The 20,207-nt window shown below is 29.7% G+C and overlaps 2 protein-coding genes across 2 annotated transcripts; one reads left to right on the top strand and one right to left on the bottom strand.

Moving 5' to 3' along the window:
• The first annotated feature begins 694 nt into the window (after positions 1-694).
• Positions 695-13,943, top strand: LOC113367819 (venom carboxylesterase-6-like). The gene is made up of 11 exons (XM_026609398.1): positions 695-904; positions 1,540-1,719; positions 4,858-4,987; positions 5,051-5,115; positions 5,996-6,114; positions 6,211-6,427; positions 8,935-9,112; positions 9,182-9,381; positions 11,088-11,295; positions 13,548-13,635; positions 13,715-13,943. The coding sequence occupies exons 1-11, from the start codon at positions 695-697 to the stop codon at positions 13,941-13,943; spliced, it is 1,824 nt and encodes a 607-aa protein (XP_026465183.1).
• A 2,997-nt stretch (positions 13,944-16,940) lies between these two features.
• LOC113366679 (xyloside xylosyltransferase 1) lies at positions 16,941-19,881 on the bottom strand. Its single transcript, XM_026608330.1, has 3 exons — positions 19,148-19,881; positions 18,863-19,047; positions 16,941-17,385 (listed from the first exon to the last, which is right to left on the bottom strand). Exons 1-3 carry the CDS (start codon positions 19,759-19,761, stop codon positions 17,063-17,065), a joined length of 1,122 nt encoding a protein of 373 aa, XP_026464115.1. The 5' UTR covers positions 19,762-19,881; the 3' UTR covers positions 16,941-17,062.
• Between the last annotated feature and the right edge of the window lie 326 nt (positions 19,882-20,207).

The following is a 20,207-nucleotide window of genomic DNA, read 5'->3' as shown; positions in this document are numbered from 1 at the left end:
AAATTAAAGTGTTTTGTAAAAATTATGTTAATATTAATTATAATGAGTGTATAAAAAATAATGAAATAAAATAAGAAAATAAAATTCATATAATCCTTAAAATTGGTGTAAAGCTGTGTATATGAAAAATTTTTAAATTAATTTTTATTAACTATTATTAAAATTAAAATTAGTGCAAAAAAAGATAATATTGCTTCAGTAAATGCTTAAAGTAAATAAAATTTATATAAACTTTAAATTTGGTGTAAAACAAATATTCATGCATTTTATATAAAAAATAACAAAATAGTTGTGAATAATTATTATTAAAATTACAATTTGTATATAAAAAAGATAAAATTGCTTTTGGGTTAATAAAATTTATATAAACCCTAAATTTAGTGCAAAATAGAGTTTATGTATTTAATATGAACAATAGTTAAAATAATTATTGATAATTGTTGAAATGTCATTGTTAATATATTATTTTATTAAAAAGTACATTAAATGTAATTAAAACAATTAAATATTAGTTAAAACAATGTGTACGTATTAGTTATTTAATCATTTTAAATATTTAAATTTAATTTATAATTTTCTTTATTTACAAATACCAATAAAAAATAATTTTATTAGAATTACAATTGAAACCTATGTTTGTTAAAATAATTCGAGATATTTTTTTTATTTTGTGCAGGTTTTTTTAGTTTTAAAAATGTCGAACAGTGTTAAGTTAAACAGTCTATTTAAATTAATATTTTTAATATTTTTGTGCAATTTGGAAACGAGTGATTCTCAAACAGTTCGTTTGAAAAACAATTTCGTACTCAAAGGAACAGTTTTGAAAACTCTGAAAGGGCGCGAAATTTATTCCTTCTTGAAGGTTCCCTATGCGGTTCCTCCTTTGGGCGAATTGAGGTTCAAGGTAATAATAATATACAAATAATAATAATATTTAGGATAATAATAAATAGTAATAATATATAAATAAAAAGTCAGTGCCATTATGATTTTCACTTTTGTCACAGTTGCGTTTACTAAACGTAACATTACGGAAACAGTGTGAAGTTATTTTAACGTTGCTATATTTTGTGAAACTAAAAAATAATGTATATATTTATCGATAAAAATGAAGTACGTAATAATGTTATCGTTGACGATCATAACATTTTGTGTGGTATTAATTTATTAGTATCACGTTATTTTAACGTTGTATTTTAATATGCATGCATGTTTATCCATAAGATCAAACTTATCAAGTTTATCCTGATCAATTCAAAATTTATTAAAAAAATATAAGTTTGGATATGTAATAAACAATTTTTGGTGACAAGCAGTTTTTCTTTAATAACTAACAGTTAAAATACATGTTTTTATATTCTGGGGTTAATTTTTCGATAAAAAAGTAACGTTATATGTTAGGGGTCTATCTTCGTATGAGTGAGTCGGTAGTAACAAACTGTCTAAAAGCTATGGATTTTCTGTGCGATCAAACCTAAAACTAAACCTACAAAACGCACAAACATCAAATAACAATTTTATCGAAAGTGCATCTTTCAGGCTCCCGTGCCCTTAAAATCGTCCCCGGACAATCCGGAGGTGTTTTTGGATTGTACCAAAGATGCCCCAATTTGTGCCCAAAGGAACCCTTATATAAGGGAAGAAAAAGTGAGCGGACAAGAAGACTGTCTCTATCTGAGTATACACACCCCGAAACTAAAAGATGAAGGTGAAAACGAGGTAAAGTAATAATTAATTATTAGATTAATATTAAAATAGATGAAGATATATTTTTCGCTTATTTTACACCCAAAGTTTTGTTTCCACTCTTTTGAAGGAAAACACACAAAAAAAGAAAAATCTAAAAAAAAGGTAAGAAATTTGGTTAAGGTACCATATGTAGTTGGTAAATTCTATTTTACGTGTGTTAATAGTTCTAAATTAAGTTTTAAAGGTAATCGTAATCGTAATAAATAATTTACTTCAATTTCATCATACAAAATATTGAACCAAACTAGGACAAAAACAAAAACACACACACACACACATACATCCATTTTTTCTAAGGTATGCCAAAATATACAGAAACCTCTGAAACGTTCCACGATCTTTTTGACTTCTGTAGCCCTTTGGATCATACATCGGATTCTCGAATCAGATGTGATTCGAAGGAAAGCGTATTAAAGAGTCATCAACTTGACAAGATGCAGTCTTAAAGTCTTATGCATCAAAAGACGATTTGGTGAGTTAACGGACAAGGAGAGGTTGAATCGCGATTCCAATGACCATTTGATAGTGCATTCAATTCATGATCCAAGGTCTAGGCTCAGAATTAATTTTTGTGTCAGCAATAAACACTGAGGTCTGGGTATACAAAATGGGTATACCAACAGAAGTCCGGTGTCAGGTAGTAAATGCGTTAACTACGATGAATCGAGGACTGGATGGACGTATCTTATAAGTAGTCACGGAAGACCAGTGATTATGGTGCTGCATCAAAATCTATATTTTTTAAATCCTCAAAAAATGCTCCTTCTCTGTCTTCATCTCAAACGTCGTGGGTCACCAGTGTAGGAAAAAGTCATGAATATAAAAATATAAAATCCATTGGATGAAAATATAAACAATTTATTAATTACAAAATTTTATGATAAATAAAAATGACAAAATCATTTTGTTTTTCCTCGATCTCTAGCCTGCTTGATTCCCCACAAATTGAAATTATATAACAAAGTCAACCACAAAACCATCAATAAGCGCAAAAAGTAATCATATATAATTTATCAATTTTCTTTAATGACACATTGCAATTTTCTCTCTGAGAACAAATCTCCATGAGTTGCATTTTCAACTCAATTATAATTTATATATATATATATATATATATATATATATATATGATGAAAGTATATTATATATATATATATATATATATATATATAAGATATATATATATATATATATATATAAGATATATATATATATATATATAAGATATATTATATATATATATATATATATATATATATATATATATATATATATAAGATGAAAGATACATATATATATATGTATATATATGTATATTTATATAAATGGCTTTGTTAAGATTTATCTCAACAATGTGATAAACATTGATAAATTGTTTCCATAATGAGAAAGGACAAACATAATTATCATATTGTTAATTATAAATATTATTATAATCGAACAATTAATTAATTAAGCGTTATGTACGTATCCATTATTTTAAATCAAATTAAAAAAACATAACAGTGTTAGTAAACGAGATTATCAAAATTTTTGGCATAAGGCCTCTTATTAGAGTTATTAAATTATTAAAAATAAAATAAATAAAAATATTAGAATAATAAAACTTTAAATAATAAGGTTAAATTGGTTATTAAGTTCAATATTATTTTTTTAATAATAATTATTATATTTTTAATTTTATTGTTTGATGAATAATTTGAAAATGAATATAAGATACTTCATATTTAATTTAAAATATAATTTATAAGTGAACTCATATTTTCATATTTTTACAAAATAACAAATTTAAAAATTATTATTGATAAATTATTTAAATAATATTAGCTAATTAGAACCATGGATGTCTATAAATACGAATTTAGTTCAAAATAATATTTTTGATATTATTTGCAATAATATTCGAACACATTTAACGTTGGTGTTACGTAACAAACAGAAAAGAAGTATCTACGTTAAAAAATGCATAGAAAATTAGAAGCACAATAGTCTCGGACTAAGTTTTAAGGGAAATTCGAAAAATCCAGAAAAATCATATGCAAACCCTTAGTGATTTATATATTATTTTATTAGCATTAATATTTAAACTATGGAATAATATGACTAGACTATACTTAATATCCACGTTTTCTCAACCTAACGTTACTTTATTTTGTGCAACTTGATTATATCGTTTGTGATTTATTTTACTATCTTTTTAACTTCCCGTAGGGCAAGTTATAGTAATCGCAAAAAAATCGAAAATGAAAATTTTTGCATTTCTCGACGTTTGAAAGGTTTCTGAATATTTTGGCATACCTTAGAAAAAATGGATGTATGTGTGTGTGTGTGTGTGTGTGTGTGTGTGTGTGTGTGCGTGCGGATACAAATTTTCGTCGACGATTTCGGGAACACCGATCAACCGATTTGAATAATTCAAAAAACATTCGATTCGTATTGATAAGGAGACGTGCTGATTAGTTAGAAGATACGGGGCAAAAAGGCGCAAAAACGGTAACTCAGTTTTTAAGAGAACGGAGCGTCCGATTTTAATAATTCAAAAAACATTTTACTTGTATTGACAAGGTGAAGAACCGATCAAATTTTCATAAAGGCAGGTCTAGCGGTTTCGGAGATCTAATGAAAAAAGTAAAAAAAAATGCCATTTGGCGGTCAAAAATGATCATTAGACATATGCACATCAAATTATCAGATATTTTATAGAGATTTTAACAATAAGTATAATTTTGGTTTACATTCCTATGGGTTCCGTACCAATGTTTACGCGTTAGACGTCGACGCGGTTTGATATTTCGTCTTTATGCAGTTAAAGCAGTACGATTGCTTTGAAAAAAAGTTTAGATCTTTCAAAATATCTCAAAATAAAGAAAACATTTTTTTTTCAAAAAAAAAAATTAAAAAAAATATTTTTTTTCAAAAAAAAGTAATTTTTTGTTTAATTGTTTGTCAAAAATCTTATTTTATCGAAGTAATTTTTTTTCAAAAATGTTAATCGTTTTTTGAAAAAATAATAATTTTTGACACGGGAAGTTCCAGCAATTTGCCTTAAAGCACGATGCCTTAATTGCCTTAAGACAGAATTCCACTTACAGCTAGTTACTTTTTCAGAATCTATTACCGGTAATGGTATTTTTGCACGGAGGCGGTTTCATGTGCGGTTCCGGTATAAGTTCCTTCTATGGACCAGAACATTTGTTAGACCGGGACGTCGTCCTGGTGGGAGTCAACTACAGATTAGGTAAAAAATATCTTCTCAAAATCTTAACAAAGTTCTATCACATCAATATTATTTTCTTCGCAGGTCCTTTAGGCTTTTTGAGCACCGGCGATTTGAATTGTCCAGGAAATAATGGACTCAAGGACCAGGTAATAAAATTATATATATATATATATATATATATATATATACTAGCAAACCCGACGAACTCCGTTTTGCCACCAGATGGTTTTGTGAGAAAGATGAAGAAATTTTTTGTTTGTTTTATATTTGAAAAGGAAAAATTCTTTTTATTATAGAACAGTAATGAATTTATTTCGATTACAAAAATGAAGTGTTTTTCAGTTGAACTTCTCTAAGTAAATGAAAGTGAATCCGCCAATTATCCGTTTCATTGCAGTGCTCTTTGGTAAACCACATTTTTTGTTTTATGGTCTGACGTTAACATAAACAAAGCGGATGGTTTTCCGACTCGTGAACAGGCAACGTAGAACTGCCCATGTGAAAAACAATGATCTTATAAATAATCTATTTGAAATTTATCCCGCAAACACTAATCGATTGGCCTTGCGACATGTTATTGCGAACGCAAGGCGAACTGGAAATTGAAATCGTTTGAAGTCAAACGGAAGACCAGTCGGAATCATTGGTATGTCACCAAATCGCCAGCAATTTTTGATTGAATGGTAAAATTTAGTGCGTGTACATCATTATTCTTTGCGGCTAGAATTGCTCGTTGACTTAACCACGCATAATTCTGATAATTCTTACTAATGTCATTACTCGAATTTTTAATTAGCAATTTGTATTAAGGCACGATGCCATGCACCACTAATTTTCTTAGCTATGAACCTTGCGGTGCCCGAGACCTTTCCAACGAATGCAAAATTGTCGAAATCGGTTCGTGCGTTCTGGAGTTATATCGTCAGGAAGGAAAATCCGACTTATTTTTTAAAATATATGTAGATATATATATATATATATATATATATATTCATTATCAATGTGTTGAGAATTCTTGCTCTTTAGAATTTGGCTTTAAAATGGATCAAGGACAACATCGCCAAGTTTTCAGGAGATCCCTCATCCATCACTTTGTTTGGTGAAAGTGCAGGCGGTGCAAGTGTCGACTATCACATGCTGTCGGAAAAATCTAAAGGTAAAAGACAAAATCCTGGTTCTAGATTACATAACATCCTGAAATCCACTATACATTTCTGGTCCAATTTTTTTTTATAAATATCTGTTCCCAAGGGTTTGTTCCACAAAGCGATCGCCCAATCTGGGACTTCCTTATGCCCATGGGCAGCTCCTCCAGTTCCTGGTGAGCCAGAAACCAGGGCCAAGATCTTGGCCCAAAAATTAGGCTGTTGGCACGATGACTACGATTGGTCGAGGGCGCTGAGATGTCTAAGGCAACTTCCTGCCGAGATAGTTACCAACGTGTTTTACGAATTCTTTGTAAGTTGATTTAAAATTATGTTAAGGGGGTATTCTAGTGTAGAAATTAAAAAAATTGATTTTTTTTATTTATTTTCAAAGTTCAACTATCTAAGAATATGGGTACGAGAAGGTTTTTGAAAATTTGAATTAGTTTCGGTGATATAGGCATTTTACTGACTTGGTCTCCAAACTGGTTTGGCAGGGTCTCATCGGGCAAAAGTCTTTAGGAAGTCATTAGACTAATTTAAGACAGTCTATCGTTAGATGAATTATTAATTCGATGTATAGGTTTAGAAATTCAGAGCAATAATGAATCTCTAAACTCGTTGGATTTTCGCGCCGAAAAATATTCATTCCCGATCTCGGGTAATTGAAATAGCAACATTTATTGCTGTTTGCTTATTCAATGAAGATTTCTTTCCGATTTTAAAAATGATGACCCTTCTGGTAATGCAAATTGGGACAGAAACTCATTCATTTGCCCTAAGACGAGACAATGCCCGGATTCGACGATTTGAAATACGTACATCCAACGCTTCAAAGGAGGCTAGAACTGTTCGATTTTAAGAGAGAAATGCAGAAAATAGTTTTTTTGAAGTAGAGGAAGGTCCGATGCATAAAGCAAGAATGGCAAAATAAATAAAATAAGTATAACATATCATTTTATGACTTTGGCAGCAAAAAACTTCACGCAAAACTTTAAAAGCGTTTTTCTCTGAACGGACTTTTTCAGTGCTGTTGACACGATTTCTCGAGTTCTACTCGACCAATTCACTTGAAATGTTCGGAGAGCCTTGTTTATAGATCTATCTATAGCTCGAACTAGCATTATCCCCAAATTCCAATTTTTACTATTTTTAAAAAAATCGAGAAACTCAAAAAAACAGTAAATAAAGATACTTTTTTTCAAACAGTCGACAATTTGCAAGAAAAAATTTTTTTTACTCATCGTTAGTTCGGGCGATTGCGACATCATTGTAGATTAATAATTTTTTTATTTCTTTTATTTCGGATGGCTAGGAGGGCTGAAATCATGCATAGACTGAGGTGCCAATTTTTTGAGACCCCCCCACTTCATCAGCTGCCAGTTTCTTCAATTTTCAACTTTTTTTAAATTTTTGTATTGTATTTTAATAATATTAATAAACAAGTGGTAAAAAACTGTATAGTAAAACCATTTATTGCTTTCTTTTACGACACTTTAAAAATGATGTAAAATTTATCGCTCTACACTAGAATACCCCCTTAAACAAAAAAGGCTTGCCCGTAGGTGAGTGGTTAGAGAAATGGGATTTGAATCAGAGGTCCCAGATTAAGTAGTAAGCAAGCAGTAATTACATTGGTTTTTACTTGATGCTATGATTTACTTCACGATGCTTCGACCTAGGTAGTTAAGTAATTCATCACAACAGCTCATAGAACCTGTTCGAGCCTCACAAATTTTATAAATCTATCTCTCTCTACCTGACATAATAAAATAATTTCCTACCTTACTGTGGGTACTAAGCTAGTTATAAGAAATCCTCATTCTGTACGCATAACTTGAACCATGAACATCAAACAAATAAATACTATTAATAACTAAACCAACTTATTTAACTTACTTATTTTTAAAGGTCTGATATAGCCATTCTAATCATAAATTATATCTGGTCCTTCGAGGTAATAAAGGGTCCGTCCGTGTGTAGTGATTTTTTAATTGACTTTTTTAATAAACATTGCGCCGGGCGCTTACAGAACCCTTAAGGGGGTTTTCGAAAAAATCGTTTTTTGTTTTTTTTTTCATATTTCGGTAGATTACACCTTTAAAAATAATATATGAAAATTTAACATTTAACAAATCGATATCTCAAATAGTTTTTGAGTCACAGCCATTTAAAGAGTATATATATCGTATATAGTATAGCGATCATTTTGTTTCTAAACGCGTTTTTCTCGAAACAGCATTTTCCGAATTTGCTGCAGCGATTACTCAAAAACAAATGATCCGATCACTATCAATTTTTTTTACATGTTCTATATATAGTTCTCCGTAAAATGAACTATCGATTTTTTGATCGGATCAAAAATCGAATTTTGGCAGTCCAAAAACTACCAAAATTTTGGGTAAAATTCGACTTTTTTTTTAAAACGCCGCCATTTTGTCAATTTTTTATTTATTTTTTTCATCGTAGTTCATTTTACAAACAATATTATCTAGTTTAACGAGATTTTTTTTTTTTATTTCATCCACGTAGAAGGTCGGAATCACTGCAGCAGTGAAGGGCCTTTTTTTGTCGCGCCGTTGGAGATCGACGATAACTTAAAAAATATTTAATTTTTTTCTTCAAAAATTTTACTATGCATTCTTAAAACATGTATAAATATATTCGTGAAATTTTGAAATGATTGATAAAGTAGTTTTTTTAATATAAATTCCCAAAAATCACCTTATTTTTAGGCGGTTACACTAGTTGTGCCCCTTAACTTCTGATCGATGTTCAATAAAAAAAATCAATTCATTATCAAGTTCTTTTCTATTTCAGCAATGGGACACAGATCCCATGATCGCATTTCCACCAGTTGTGGAACCGGAGCACCCCGATGCATTTATAACGGAACACCCCAGGAAAATTATGCTAAACCGCGGCAAAACATATTGGGGAGCACAAATTCCCCTAATGACAGGCGTCACCAAGGACGAAGGGGCCCTAAAAACAGCATGTAAATTACACCAAACATTAAAATTTCATTAATATCCTAATTGTTGACGCATAATTGTGTATCCACCAGCCTTGTTCGGAATTTATCCTCATTTAGCAAAAGAATTGGACGAAAAATGGAACGATATCGCACCAATTCTGCTGCAATATGAAGCGCAACATCTAAATGATGATGGGTCACATTCGAAACGTCTGTCACGTGCTATACGTGACGCTTATTTACCAAATGGTGCATCCGTGTGTGAAGACACCAGGAGAAACGTCACAGATGTAAGTGATCAGATTAAATATAAATATAAATTAGATTAAATCTTGGAGCTCTCGATCAAATGTTTCGGTAAAACTCGAAAACGGCTAAACCGATTTGGCCAGTCTCAGTCTTGAAAAATTCGTGCCAATCAGTAGGTTGTCGAAAAAGTGAGATATTATTTCAAAATCGCGTAGAAACTTTACATTTTTAATTTGAAATTTTTTGTAGAAGCGCAATTTGAATAAAACAATGGACGGTGGCTAATACGTCAAATGTCAAACGTTTTTGACAGATGATGTTCAATTACGTTTAATAGCATGTTTCACCTGAATATTATTTAATCATGATTAAATTGTAGTAAGTAGTTTTATTTGTACACAAAAACGTTATTAAACGGGCCTGAAGTGTTACTAGAAACTAAATATCAACTTTTTTGAAATGTTAATATGAAAATGCACTTTTTGGCATATTTTTCTCAAACACAGTGCTCTGAAAGATCTCATTTATACAATTATACAATTATATACTGATTGGTATTTATAAAACATTTTCTAGGTTATATCATTTTTTATTTATGTTATTTAAATTCAAAACCTAAATTTGGTATCGATCAAAGGGACATTTTGCGAAATGAGATTTTTCCAGTTATAATTTCCCATAATTTATTGAAGAATAAATAGTAATATATGGAGGTTCGGGGTTAAAAAGGCCCACCAGCGATGTGTCAAAAATCACTAAAGTTAAGCATTGTTTAACAACAATATTTGAAAGTAGAGGGAACAAGATGCATAACCAGCTATAATCTTGATTATCATGACTTTGCTATCGAGAGATAAATGGTAATCTTTGAAAATCCATAATAAAAGTATTTTCTTCCGTTGGTTGTTTTTTGGCATTAGTTAAAAATGTAATTGTTTTGTAAAATCCTTTAAAATTAAAATAAGACTTTAAACCTGTTTGCCACCTGGCCGTTCCAAGTTACCCGCCTATAGGGTAAAAAGGTCTAGATAACAAATTTTTGAAAGACAGTAAAAAAGCACATTTCTACAATGATGAACTAGCTGGCAGTTTTACTGAACATAGTCAGCATAGATAAACAAGTATAAGTAGTCAGATAATTGTTTGTTTGAAATGTGTTATTTGTTGTGATATAATTGGTTTGATTTTTATAATATAATTAACATTTGCTCAAAGTCAAATTGGACCTTTGTGCCTCGACCTGCTCTACATATATAGTTTTTATTAAATTTACTTTAATTCATCGAATGTTACTTGAAACTTTTCAAAAATCAGGTCAAAGAAGAAATACTTAATTCATTTTTTATCTCTCCTCGCAGAAATTTGAAAATTTTGTATAAGCTCAGTAGTATTATTTACAATCATATACAAAATCCTGAATCAAAAAAGAATCTTGAAACGTAATCAATATGTCGAAAGACCGAAAATGACTTGGATTGGATTATACGATGTTTTCTATAGAAAGTGTATAAAACTTGCAGTTTGATTGTATTGACAAAATATAGACAAACTAATGGGGTTTATTGTTTCTATAATACCTCATTGTACATAGCATTCAAACAACGTATCCTTATACACTTAAAGTATTAATATTTTTGATTCTCTAGAAATTGTTTAGAATATACCTTACTTAGCAAAACAACGTTTGCCGGGTCATCTAGTATGATATAAATATCAACTCCGAACATATTTGTTTTGCCCCTTTTAGTTGATGTCTGACCATTGGTTCGTGTCTTGTATGCACGAGACGGTGCGAGCCAGGAGGCGCCTACCGCCATCTCTTAGAGCTGCCACTTATGTTTATCTGTTCGCCTACAGAGGCGCTGCCAGCTTCACCAGGATTTTTGGCGATAAGGAAAAGGACTATGGAGTTTGTCATGCTGACGATTTGCAATACTTGTTCCCAGTTGGAAAAGGTAAAATTTTTGTAAATAAAATATACAGTGTGAATACCGTATTTTTAGATGTTGAAGCAAAGATTCAAACTATCAATGTTGCATCAGACAACAATGTAATCAAATTGCGTTTGGAAGTTTGGATAAAAAATGATAAATTAATTTTTAAGTTTTATTTGTACGTTTCGACCCTTTATGCGACCCTTTATAATTCAGTAAATGTAATCTTTAATTTTTTTGCTCAATATTATATTTTTTTAATTAACTTCCCGTGGGGTAGTTATAGTAATGGGCCGAAAATCGAAAATGAAAATATTTTCGGCAGGATACGGAGCAAAGAGTGCAGAAAATACAAATCGAGTTTTTGAGAGAACGGAGCATCCGATTTAAATGATCTAAAAAACATTCAATTAGTAATGATTGGGAGCAGAGGTGATTAGTTTTTGGCAAAGACAGGTCCAGCGGTTTTGAAAATACATGGCTAAATGTACAAAAAATGGCAGTTTTTGAGTGAACTAAGCGTCCGATTTGAATAATCTAAAAAACTTTCTGCTTGTATTGACAAAACAATTGCTACTGAAGATAAAAAATTATTACATCTTTATTTATTTTCCATAAAATATTTTTGTAATTTTGGATTAAATAATTCAAGAAATTACCCAGGCTAAGCACGGTCTAAGCGCCACTCTGGTACAAATGTTTACCCAAGTGCGTTTAGACTGTTTATGTACTAGAGCGATTTTCCAATTTTGTGAAAACGAAAACTAGTGAAAAATGTGAAAATGCCGCCAAGCTAAGCACAGTATAAGTGAAAATGTCGCACAAAATTATTTACAAATGCGTTTAGACTGTGACTATACGGGAGCACTTTTTCAATTTTGTGTAAATTAGGCAACTATTTTGTTTTTTTGAAATTGAATTCGAAATGAAATGACAATTGTTAATGTTCTAGAGATAAATTGATTTATGATTTACATAACAAGATAGCAAAAATAATGAAAGTTACAGTATTTGTAATAATATATTTGAAAACGTTTAAAATTTCTCAAATATTTCATTACGGTACGGGAAGTTCCAGCAATTTGCCTCAAAGCACGATGCCATACACCACTAGTTTTATTTAAGATAAACACACCAAACCAGGAAAAACCAAAACACAAAATTTGAACAATATTAGTTTTAAAAAATAAAAAATAAATTAACAAATGAAAACATACACATACACATAAGTACTATTTTAGAACAAAAATTAAAAATAAGGGGCGTGAGAAAAATTATTATTATTGAAACAGTTGATAATCTCTCATGTAATAGAAAAGAAATTAATCATTTATTTATTGATATTAATAAGAATAATTTTCTAGTTACGATTTGACCTTTTTCTACAACTCTTTGTTTAATTTTTATTGTTTTGTTGGTTTATGTTATGTGTTTATTGTTAATTAAATTTCAATTTTGTTTTAAAAATAAGTATGTTTCAAATTTTGTGTTTAAATTTTTCCGGGTGTAGTATATATATTTACACTTAATAAATTTTAAAATTAATTTTCAAATATTATTTAATAATGGCATTTATTACTTGGAACAAAATTTACTGAATGATGACACACATCAAGTGCCGAAACCGAAACGTATAAATGAAAAGTGAAAAGTAATTTAACATATTTAATTCGACGAATTAGTTGATAATTGAATCATATATATATATATATATATATATATATATATATATATATATATATATATATGTTGAAAGTGTTTAAATTTGATGTAGAAATGTATGATTAATTTTTTGGAGGGCGTAACATCCAGTAAAAAAATATAAATAAAGTAAAGATTTTTTAAAACATCATTATTTTTCCATACGTTTCGACATAAAATGCTACGTCATCGTCAGTGGTTCTACAAATTTGAAAAAAAAAAACAGAAAGTAACGTTAAAAATTAAATATACAAAAGCAAAAATAAAAAGAAAGAGATTTAACTAAAGAGACAGGCTAATTATATCTAAACTTTAAATTAAAATATTGCATAAAACATTACTTACTTGAAATTCTTAGATTATCACTTACACATATTAATAACAGCTTGTAAAAAATTAATAGTTGGAAACAAGCACCAAATGTCAGTGTACGTATGGAAAAATAAAGATGTTTTAAAAAATCTTTACTTTATTTATATTTTTTACTTGATGTTACGCTCTCCAAGAAATTATTTATATATATATATATATATATATATATATATATATATGTATTGGTATAAAATTTTCAGATTTATTCCCTGAAATTCCTCTGAACGACCAGGACAAGGAAATGGTACAAAAAATGATCGAACTGTGGACCAACTTTGCAAAAGATGGGTAATTACACACACATACATTTATATATAAATATATACATATATATATATATATATATATATCATTTACAATTTTTCAGAGTACCACACTTCGATGACAATTCAACCCAACCCCCTTGGCCCGAGCACACTTCCAACAAATCCTCCCAAGATGTATATTACTACACGATAGACAAAACCTGCAAAATAGAGACTGATCTATTTACATCTCGAGCAGACTTCTGGTTAAACCTTCCAATGCCTTGGAGAGAAGAAAGAATGCACCAATATTTCTCGAATAAACAAAAAACAAATAGGGATGAGTTGTGATGAATAATATAAAGATGTCTTGATGTGATTCATGGCACTTATATTATGCGTATAGGAGTGTTTATACAATTGTTATAAAATATATATTTATATATAATAGATTTAGTTGTTATCGAATACTATATTGAATATAAAATGTTAATATATTGTTTTTATAATTGCACAAATTGATTTTTTTATGATAGAACGTTAAAACAGTAATTGCAACAAGTTGATATTTTCGTTTAACAAAATATCTGTTGCGTGATATAATAATTAAAAATTTACTAAATATATATATTAGGTTGGTTTTTAATATGGACATTTTCGAATTTCTTTGCTCCCAAGGGCTCAAATGCTTCCAAATTGATAAAAAAAAATTCTCTGAAAGTTTAAGCTCTTAATATTAACATTCAGATAGTCCCCAATTCAATTACAAGCTTCGTATTTTTTTTAACATATATCATTAAGTAAACTCTTGCGCCATCTGTGATAGCAGACTTGTAATTTTGATGTCAATTTATTACTGATAATTTGAGTGTCTACACCACTAATTAAATAAATATTTTGATGCAAAATTAATTTTGATGCCATGATGAATAAATATTTCGTTAAACAGCCCACATGGATTTAATTAGAGGTAAAGTGTTTTATAAATATTTTTAAGTGTCATAATATTTAAGTTCACAAATGCTATCACAGATGGCGCAAAAATTTTCTTAATGATATGTTAATAATAAATATACTAATATAATAATTTTAATTGAATCGCGGACTATCTAAATGTTAGTATTAAGAGTTAAAACTTTCAGAGATTTTTTATTATTCTTTTGGAAGCATTTGAGCCCTTGGAAGCAAAGAAATTCGAAAATGTCCATATTAAGGACCACCCTAATATATATGTATATAATGCACAAATATAAAACTTTAATAAAATTCACTAAATATCTATAACATAACTTAAACTAACGATATAGTTACAAAGTAATTAATACAAAACGGAAGCATATTACATCACAAATAAAAATATATATCAACTCATCATCTATAATAAAAATAGTTACGTTAACGTTACGTTAAATTAACGTTAGTCGCGATGAATTTCCATTAACGTTAGAGTTTAAAACTTAACATAAAGTTTGTTCATTTAATAAAACTTAACACAATATTGCTATTGATTTATATAATAATAATTATTTATATCTATATGTATAAATACTCATATATATTTAATATAATTATCGAGTCTTTTGATAAAATCATATATATATATATAGGGTTATAAAATTTAATAATACTTTGTTCTATAATATAAATCGTGCAAATAGATATTCATATAGTAATAAGGTAATCCCATACTGGCCTTAGTTATAGAAGTCATTTAAGGGGCACAACTAGTGTGAAATTTTCAAAAAATCGAATTTTTAATTTTTCCATATTTCGATAGGTTATACCTTTAAAAATAGCATACCAAAATTTTAAATCGATATCTTAAATAGTTTTTGAGTCACAGCCCTTTAAAGAGTATATATATAGTATATAGTATAACGATCATTTTATCTTTAAACGCGTTTTTCTAGAAACAGCATTTTCCGAATTTGCTGCAGCGATTACTCAAAAACAAATGATCCGATCACTTTCAATTTTTTTTTACATGTTCTATATATAGTTCTCGGTAAAATAAACTATCGATTTTTTGATCGAATCAAAAATCGAATTTTGGCAGTCCAAAAACAACAGACCAAAAATTTTGGGTAAAATTCGACTTTTTTTCAAAAAAACGCCGCCATTTTGTCAATTTTTGATTTTTTTTATCGTAGTTCATTTTAAAACAATATTATCTAGTTTAGTGAGAATTTTTAACTTCCCGTAGGGTAGTTAAAGTAATGGGCCGAAAATCGAAAATGAAAATTTTTGCATTTCTCGACGTTTTGAAGGTTTCTGAACATTTTGGCATTCCTCAGAAAAAATTGATGTATGTCCGCATTTTTTCGTCCACGTTTTCGGGCGCACAGATCAACCGATTTGAATGGTTTAAAAAACATTCGATTCGTATTAATAGGGAGATGTGCTGATCAATTTTTGGCAAAGGTAGGCCCAGCGGTTTCGGAGATACAGAGCTAAATGTGAAAAAATAGCAGTTTTTGAGAGAACTAAGCGTCCGATTTGATTTAATTGATTCAAAGAACTTTCTGTTTGTTTCAACAAAATAATTGATTTTGGAAAAAAAAATTGTTTCTAATTTTTTTTCACAAATTATTTTTGTAATTTTGGATTAAAAATTCAAAAAATGACCCAGGCTAAGCACCGTCTAAGCGCCACTCTGGTACAAATGTTCACCCGAGTGCGTTTAGACTGTTTATGTACTGGAGCACTTTTCCAATTCCAATTTTGTGAAAACTATTGAAAAATGTGAAAATGCTGCCAAGCTAAGCACAGTATAAGTGAAAATGTCGCACAGAATTGTTTTCAAATGCGTTTAGACTGTGACTATACGGGAGCACTTTTTCAATTTTGTGTAAATTAGGAAACTAAACTATTTCTTTCAAATTGAATCCGAAATGAAATGACGATTGTTAATGTTCTGGAGATAAATTGATTTATGATTTACATTTGATTTGCTCAGATATAACAAACAAGATAGTAAAAATAATGAAAGTTACAGTATTTGTAATAATATATTTCAAAACGTTTAAAATTTCTCGAACATTTCATTACGGTACGGGAAGTTCTAGCAATTTGCCCTAAGACGCGATGCCATATACCACTAGTTTTTTTTTAAATTTCATCCACGTAGAAGGCCGGAATCACTGCAACAGTGAAGGGCCTTTTTTTCGCGCCGTCGGAGATGGACGATAACTTAAAAAATATTTAATTTTTTTCTTCAAAAATTTTACTATGCATTCTTAAAACATGTGTAAATATATTCCTTAAATTTTGAAATGATTGATAAAGTAGTTTTTTAAATATAAATTCCCAAAAATCACCTTTTTTTAGGCGGTTACACTAGTTGTGCCCCTTAATAAAACATATATAATTACGTAATCCAATCTTTTCAAGATTGCAAAATATCACTTATACGTAAAAATTAATCTAAAAGGCAAAAATGTGTCCTTTACTCCCTTTACCCCCTTTTTCCACTAATCCGTTGGTATATTCGTATTACAATTACCGTGATACAATTTAACCTTACCCGGACAATAAAAATATTCATCAAATACCTCAACGTACCCTCTGTCTTTCCACCAGGTGCAGAGCTGACGATTCCAAGTGCAATCGATAGTTTGAAACAATTCAGGATGTTCGTATCCTAGAATTGTGTAATAATCCTGGTCGCCGAGGTGCCCTCGGAAGTAATATTTGTCTGTGAGGTTTTTTACAGATTCATTGGAAAGAAGGTTGGAGTATAGTTTTGAAGTTCGTATTGCTTGGAGGTTTAGGAGCACTACGCCTGAATTGTAACCTGGGAAAAGATACAGAAATAAATAGACTATAAATGTTATAAGTAAAACTTCTTTAGGCGCAACATGGGTGTAAATCCGTACAAATGCAACGGAAATTGTTACGCCAAGCTGAAGTGAGAGTCATTCGCTCTCGATGATATGATTTCTATACGGGACTTTATACGTGCGTACGTCACCGAAAGCGTGAAGCATATTGTTTAAATTTCCGGTGTTATGTCAAAACTTTTTAAGGTTAAATAGTGGTATAAATCGTGATTTAATAAAAATGTCAGGATCGGAAGAATATTTTATCCCGTCCCTCAGTGTCGTCAATCATTATACACATTTATATAATATATAAAAATATATTATAATATCAAAGTGACTTAAAAATATTAAATGAAGCTCAAAAACAAATTCTTAATAATGGCTTTCTCAATATTGATTCAAATAATCAGGTTGGATGTCAAACTTGTCGAAAAGCATTAAATTCTGGAAAAATTCCCACTTTGAGTAAATTTAACGGGTTTGTATTTCCACCTATATCAAATTATCTACCTAAATTAGATACTGTATCTGAAAAGTTAATTTCACCTAGGTTGTGTTTCATGCAAATTAGACGATTGCGACATGCAAATGGACAATTTGGAATATCTGGACAAATTATAAATGTGCCTGTTGACGTTAATAATATGGTTAATTTATTACCTCGTAATATTGATGATGATCATTGCATTAACGTTCACATAAACAAGAAAATGATTCATAGATCAAGCTATGTGCAGGGCTTGATAAATAAAACAAATATAAAAGTATGGCTTCAATTTGTTAGGCAAGACGGATATTACAGCTGTTCAAAGAATGAGATTAAGTAAAAAAATACAAACAGTCAATGAATGTATGTTAATTTTAATTACATGAAGTTTTTCAAGCACAATTGTTACAGGATGAGTGAATTTGCAAACAATATTTGTTTAGGAGTTGTTTAACATAATCCACTGTGTGAACGAATATTATAGAATTTATTAATCAGCAATTACTTTATTTCTCTAATGAAGGTTTGTTTCAGAATGCTCATCACTATGATCAGTTTCATATCATATTTCAAGTATGACTTTGATTACATTATTTCTTTCAAATATTATAAATAAATTTAATGCTATTATAAATATATAATTTATAATTTATCATTATATAAATGTGTATAATGATGGTCGACACTAATGAATGTATGGATCACGAGTGTTACCATATTACTAATAAGCATTATTCAAAATTGTTACATGATGTATTTATTTTTACTTAACTTAAATTTGTTACTTTGTACAGTAACAAATAAGTTTTACTTCAATCCCGTGTGATCGTTACGTGCACTCTTTTTTCCCTCAAATATATAATTCTGATATGGAAAGTTCCAGCAATTTGCCTTAAGGATTAAGTCCATACACCACAAGTTTTTGTTTAAATTTGATACAAGGTTTTATTTATTCTATTTACCTGGAAATCCTTGTTGATTTTTAGCACCATTAGTTCTAATCGATGTAACGTTTGTTTCAGAATTTGTTCTATGTTTAAAAGGACTTCCAAATGTTGTTTCAGGATGTACTTGTCGATATTGATATAAAACATGTCTATAAACAGGTGTCAACTCTGGAGCCAGCCCAAAAAGTTTACCATTAAATCTGCAAATAAAAAAAATACAAATTAATAATATATATATATATATATATATATATACATATATATATGTATACATATATACAAGTGATAATTTCTGCTTACTTATTAAACTCTTGAAAGAGTTCCTTAATATCACCCCTAATTTTGACATCACAGTCTATTAATATAGCCTTATACATACTAACGGGTGCAATCCTATGCAGCCCCATCGATATATAAAACAAGGCATCGCTATAATAGCTCCCCGGCTGAGAGCTAAAATGTGGCGTTAAAGTCTTAACAATATCACTGATTTTCTCAGCACTCTCGTGCACATCGTAGAAAGTGAACAGCACCTTTTTCTTATTCTTGCTAATGATATTTCTTATAATACTATCGCCTTCGGGTTTGCTCGTTACATCTGTTATAACATGCAAGTGTAAAGGGATCGAGCTGTAGGTTAGGAGGCTGGTGAGGAATGTTTTGAATTTGGTTTTGAGTTCTGTGTTTTTATCGATTTTTGCGAATATGCACCAAATGTTACTGGGTTGTAGGGTTCGGTTCTTGTGCACTAAGGCGGATGCAAAATGTTTATAATTGAATAATGCATCGTAGTTCCGTACTGAATCATTTGCTCCCAGTGCTAGATTCGATTCTGGTAGTTTTACGTTGTAGAACAGCAACAGGCCGAAGCCACAAGTAACTAAATAGATCACGAGTTTGTTTATAATATGCATTTAATTTACGAAACTTTGATGAGCCGGTTTTGTTTAAGGTTTAATCACAACATTTTGTTTAGTTTGTTAATTGATAGTAAAATTAATATATTATTGTTTATTGTAGGAGACATTGTCAAATGTCAAATCGTGCGGGTGACATTTAACATGGCAGACATCTTGTTCGAGCAGGTGAATAGTTTAAAGGTCGGCGGAGAGATTTTGCGTAAGGGCGCCGTCACACACGACATGTAGTATATATGTGTATATACTAGCTGGTCCGGCAAACGTTCTTTTATCTATGATTAAGCCATAAAAAATATTTGTAAAAAATTTTTAGTATAAAAAAATAACTAACTGATTCTGAATATAGAAGTGGCGGGCATTTAACACAAATTATATGGAAATTATATAATACAAGAAATATCAGATATATACTCACAACAACAATTATAAACTAGTGGTGT

Source organism: Ctenocephalides felis, unplaced genomic scaffold (assembly GCF_003426905.1).
Source record: "Ctenocephalides felis isolate EL2017-DRISC unplaced genomic scaffold, ASM342690v1 CF-g0.4_SCAFFOLD_01170, whole genome shotgun sequence".
Classification (NCBI taxonomy): domain Eukaryota; kingdom Metazoa; phylum Arthropoda; class Insecta; order Siphonaptera; family Pulicidae; genus Ctenocephalides; species Ctenocephalides felis.
This window is presented reverse-complemented; position numbering and strand designations above follow the sequence as displayed.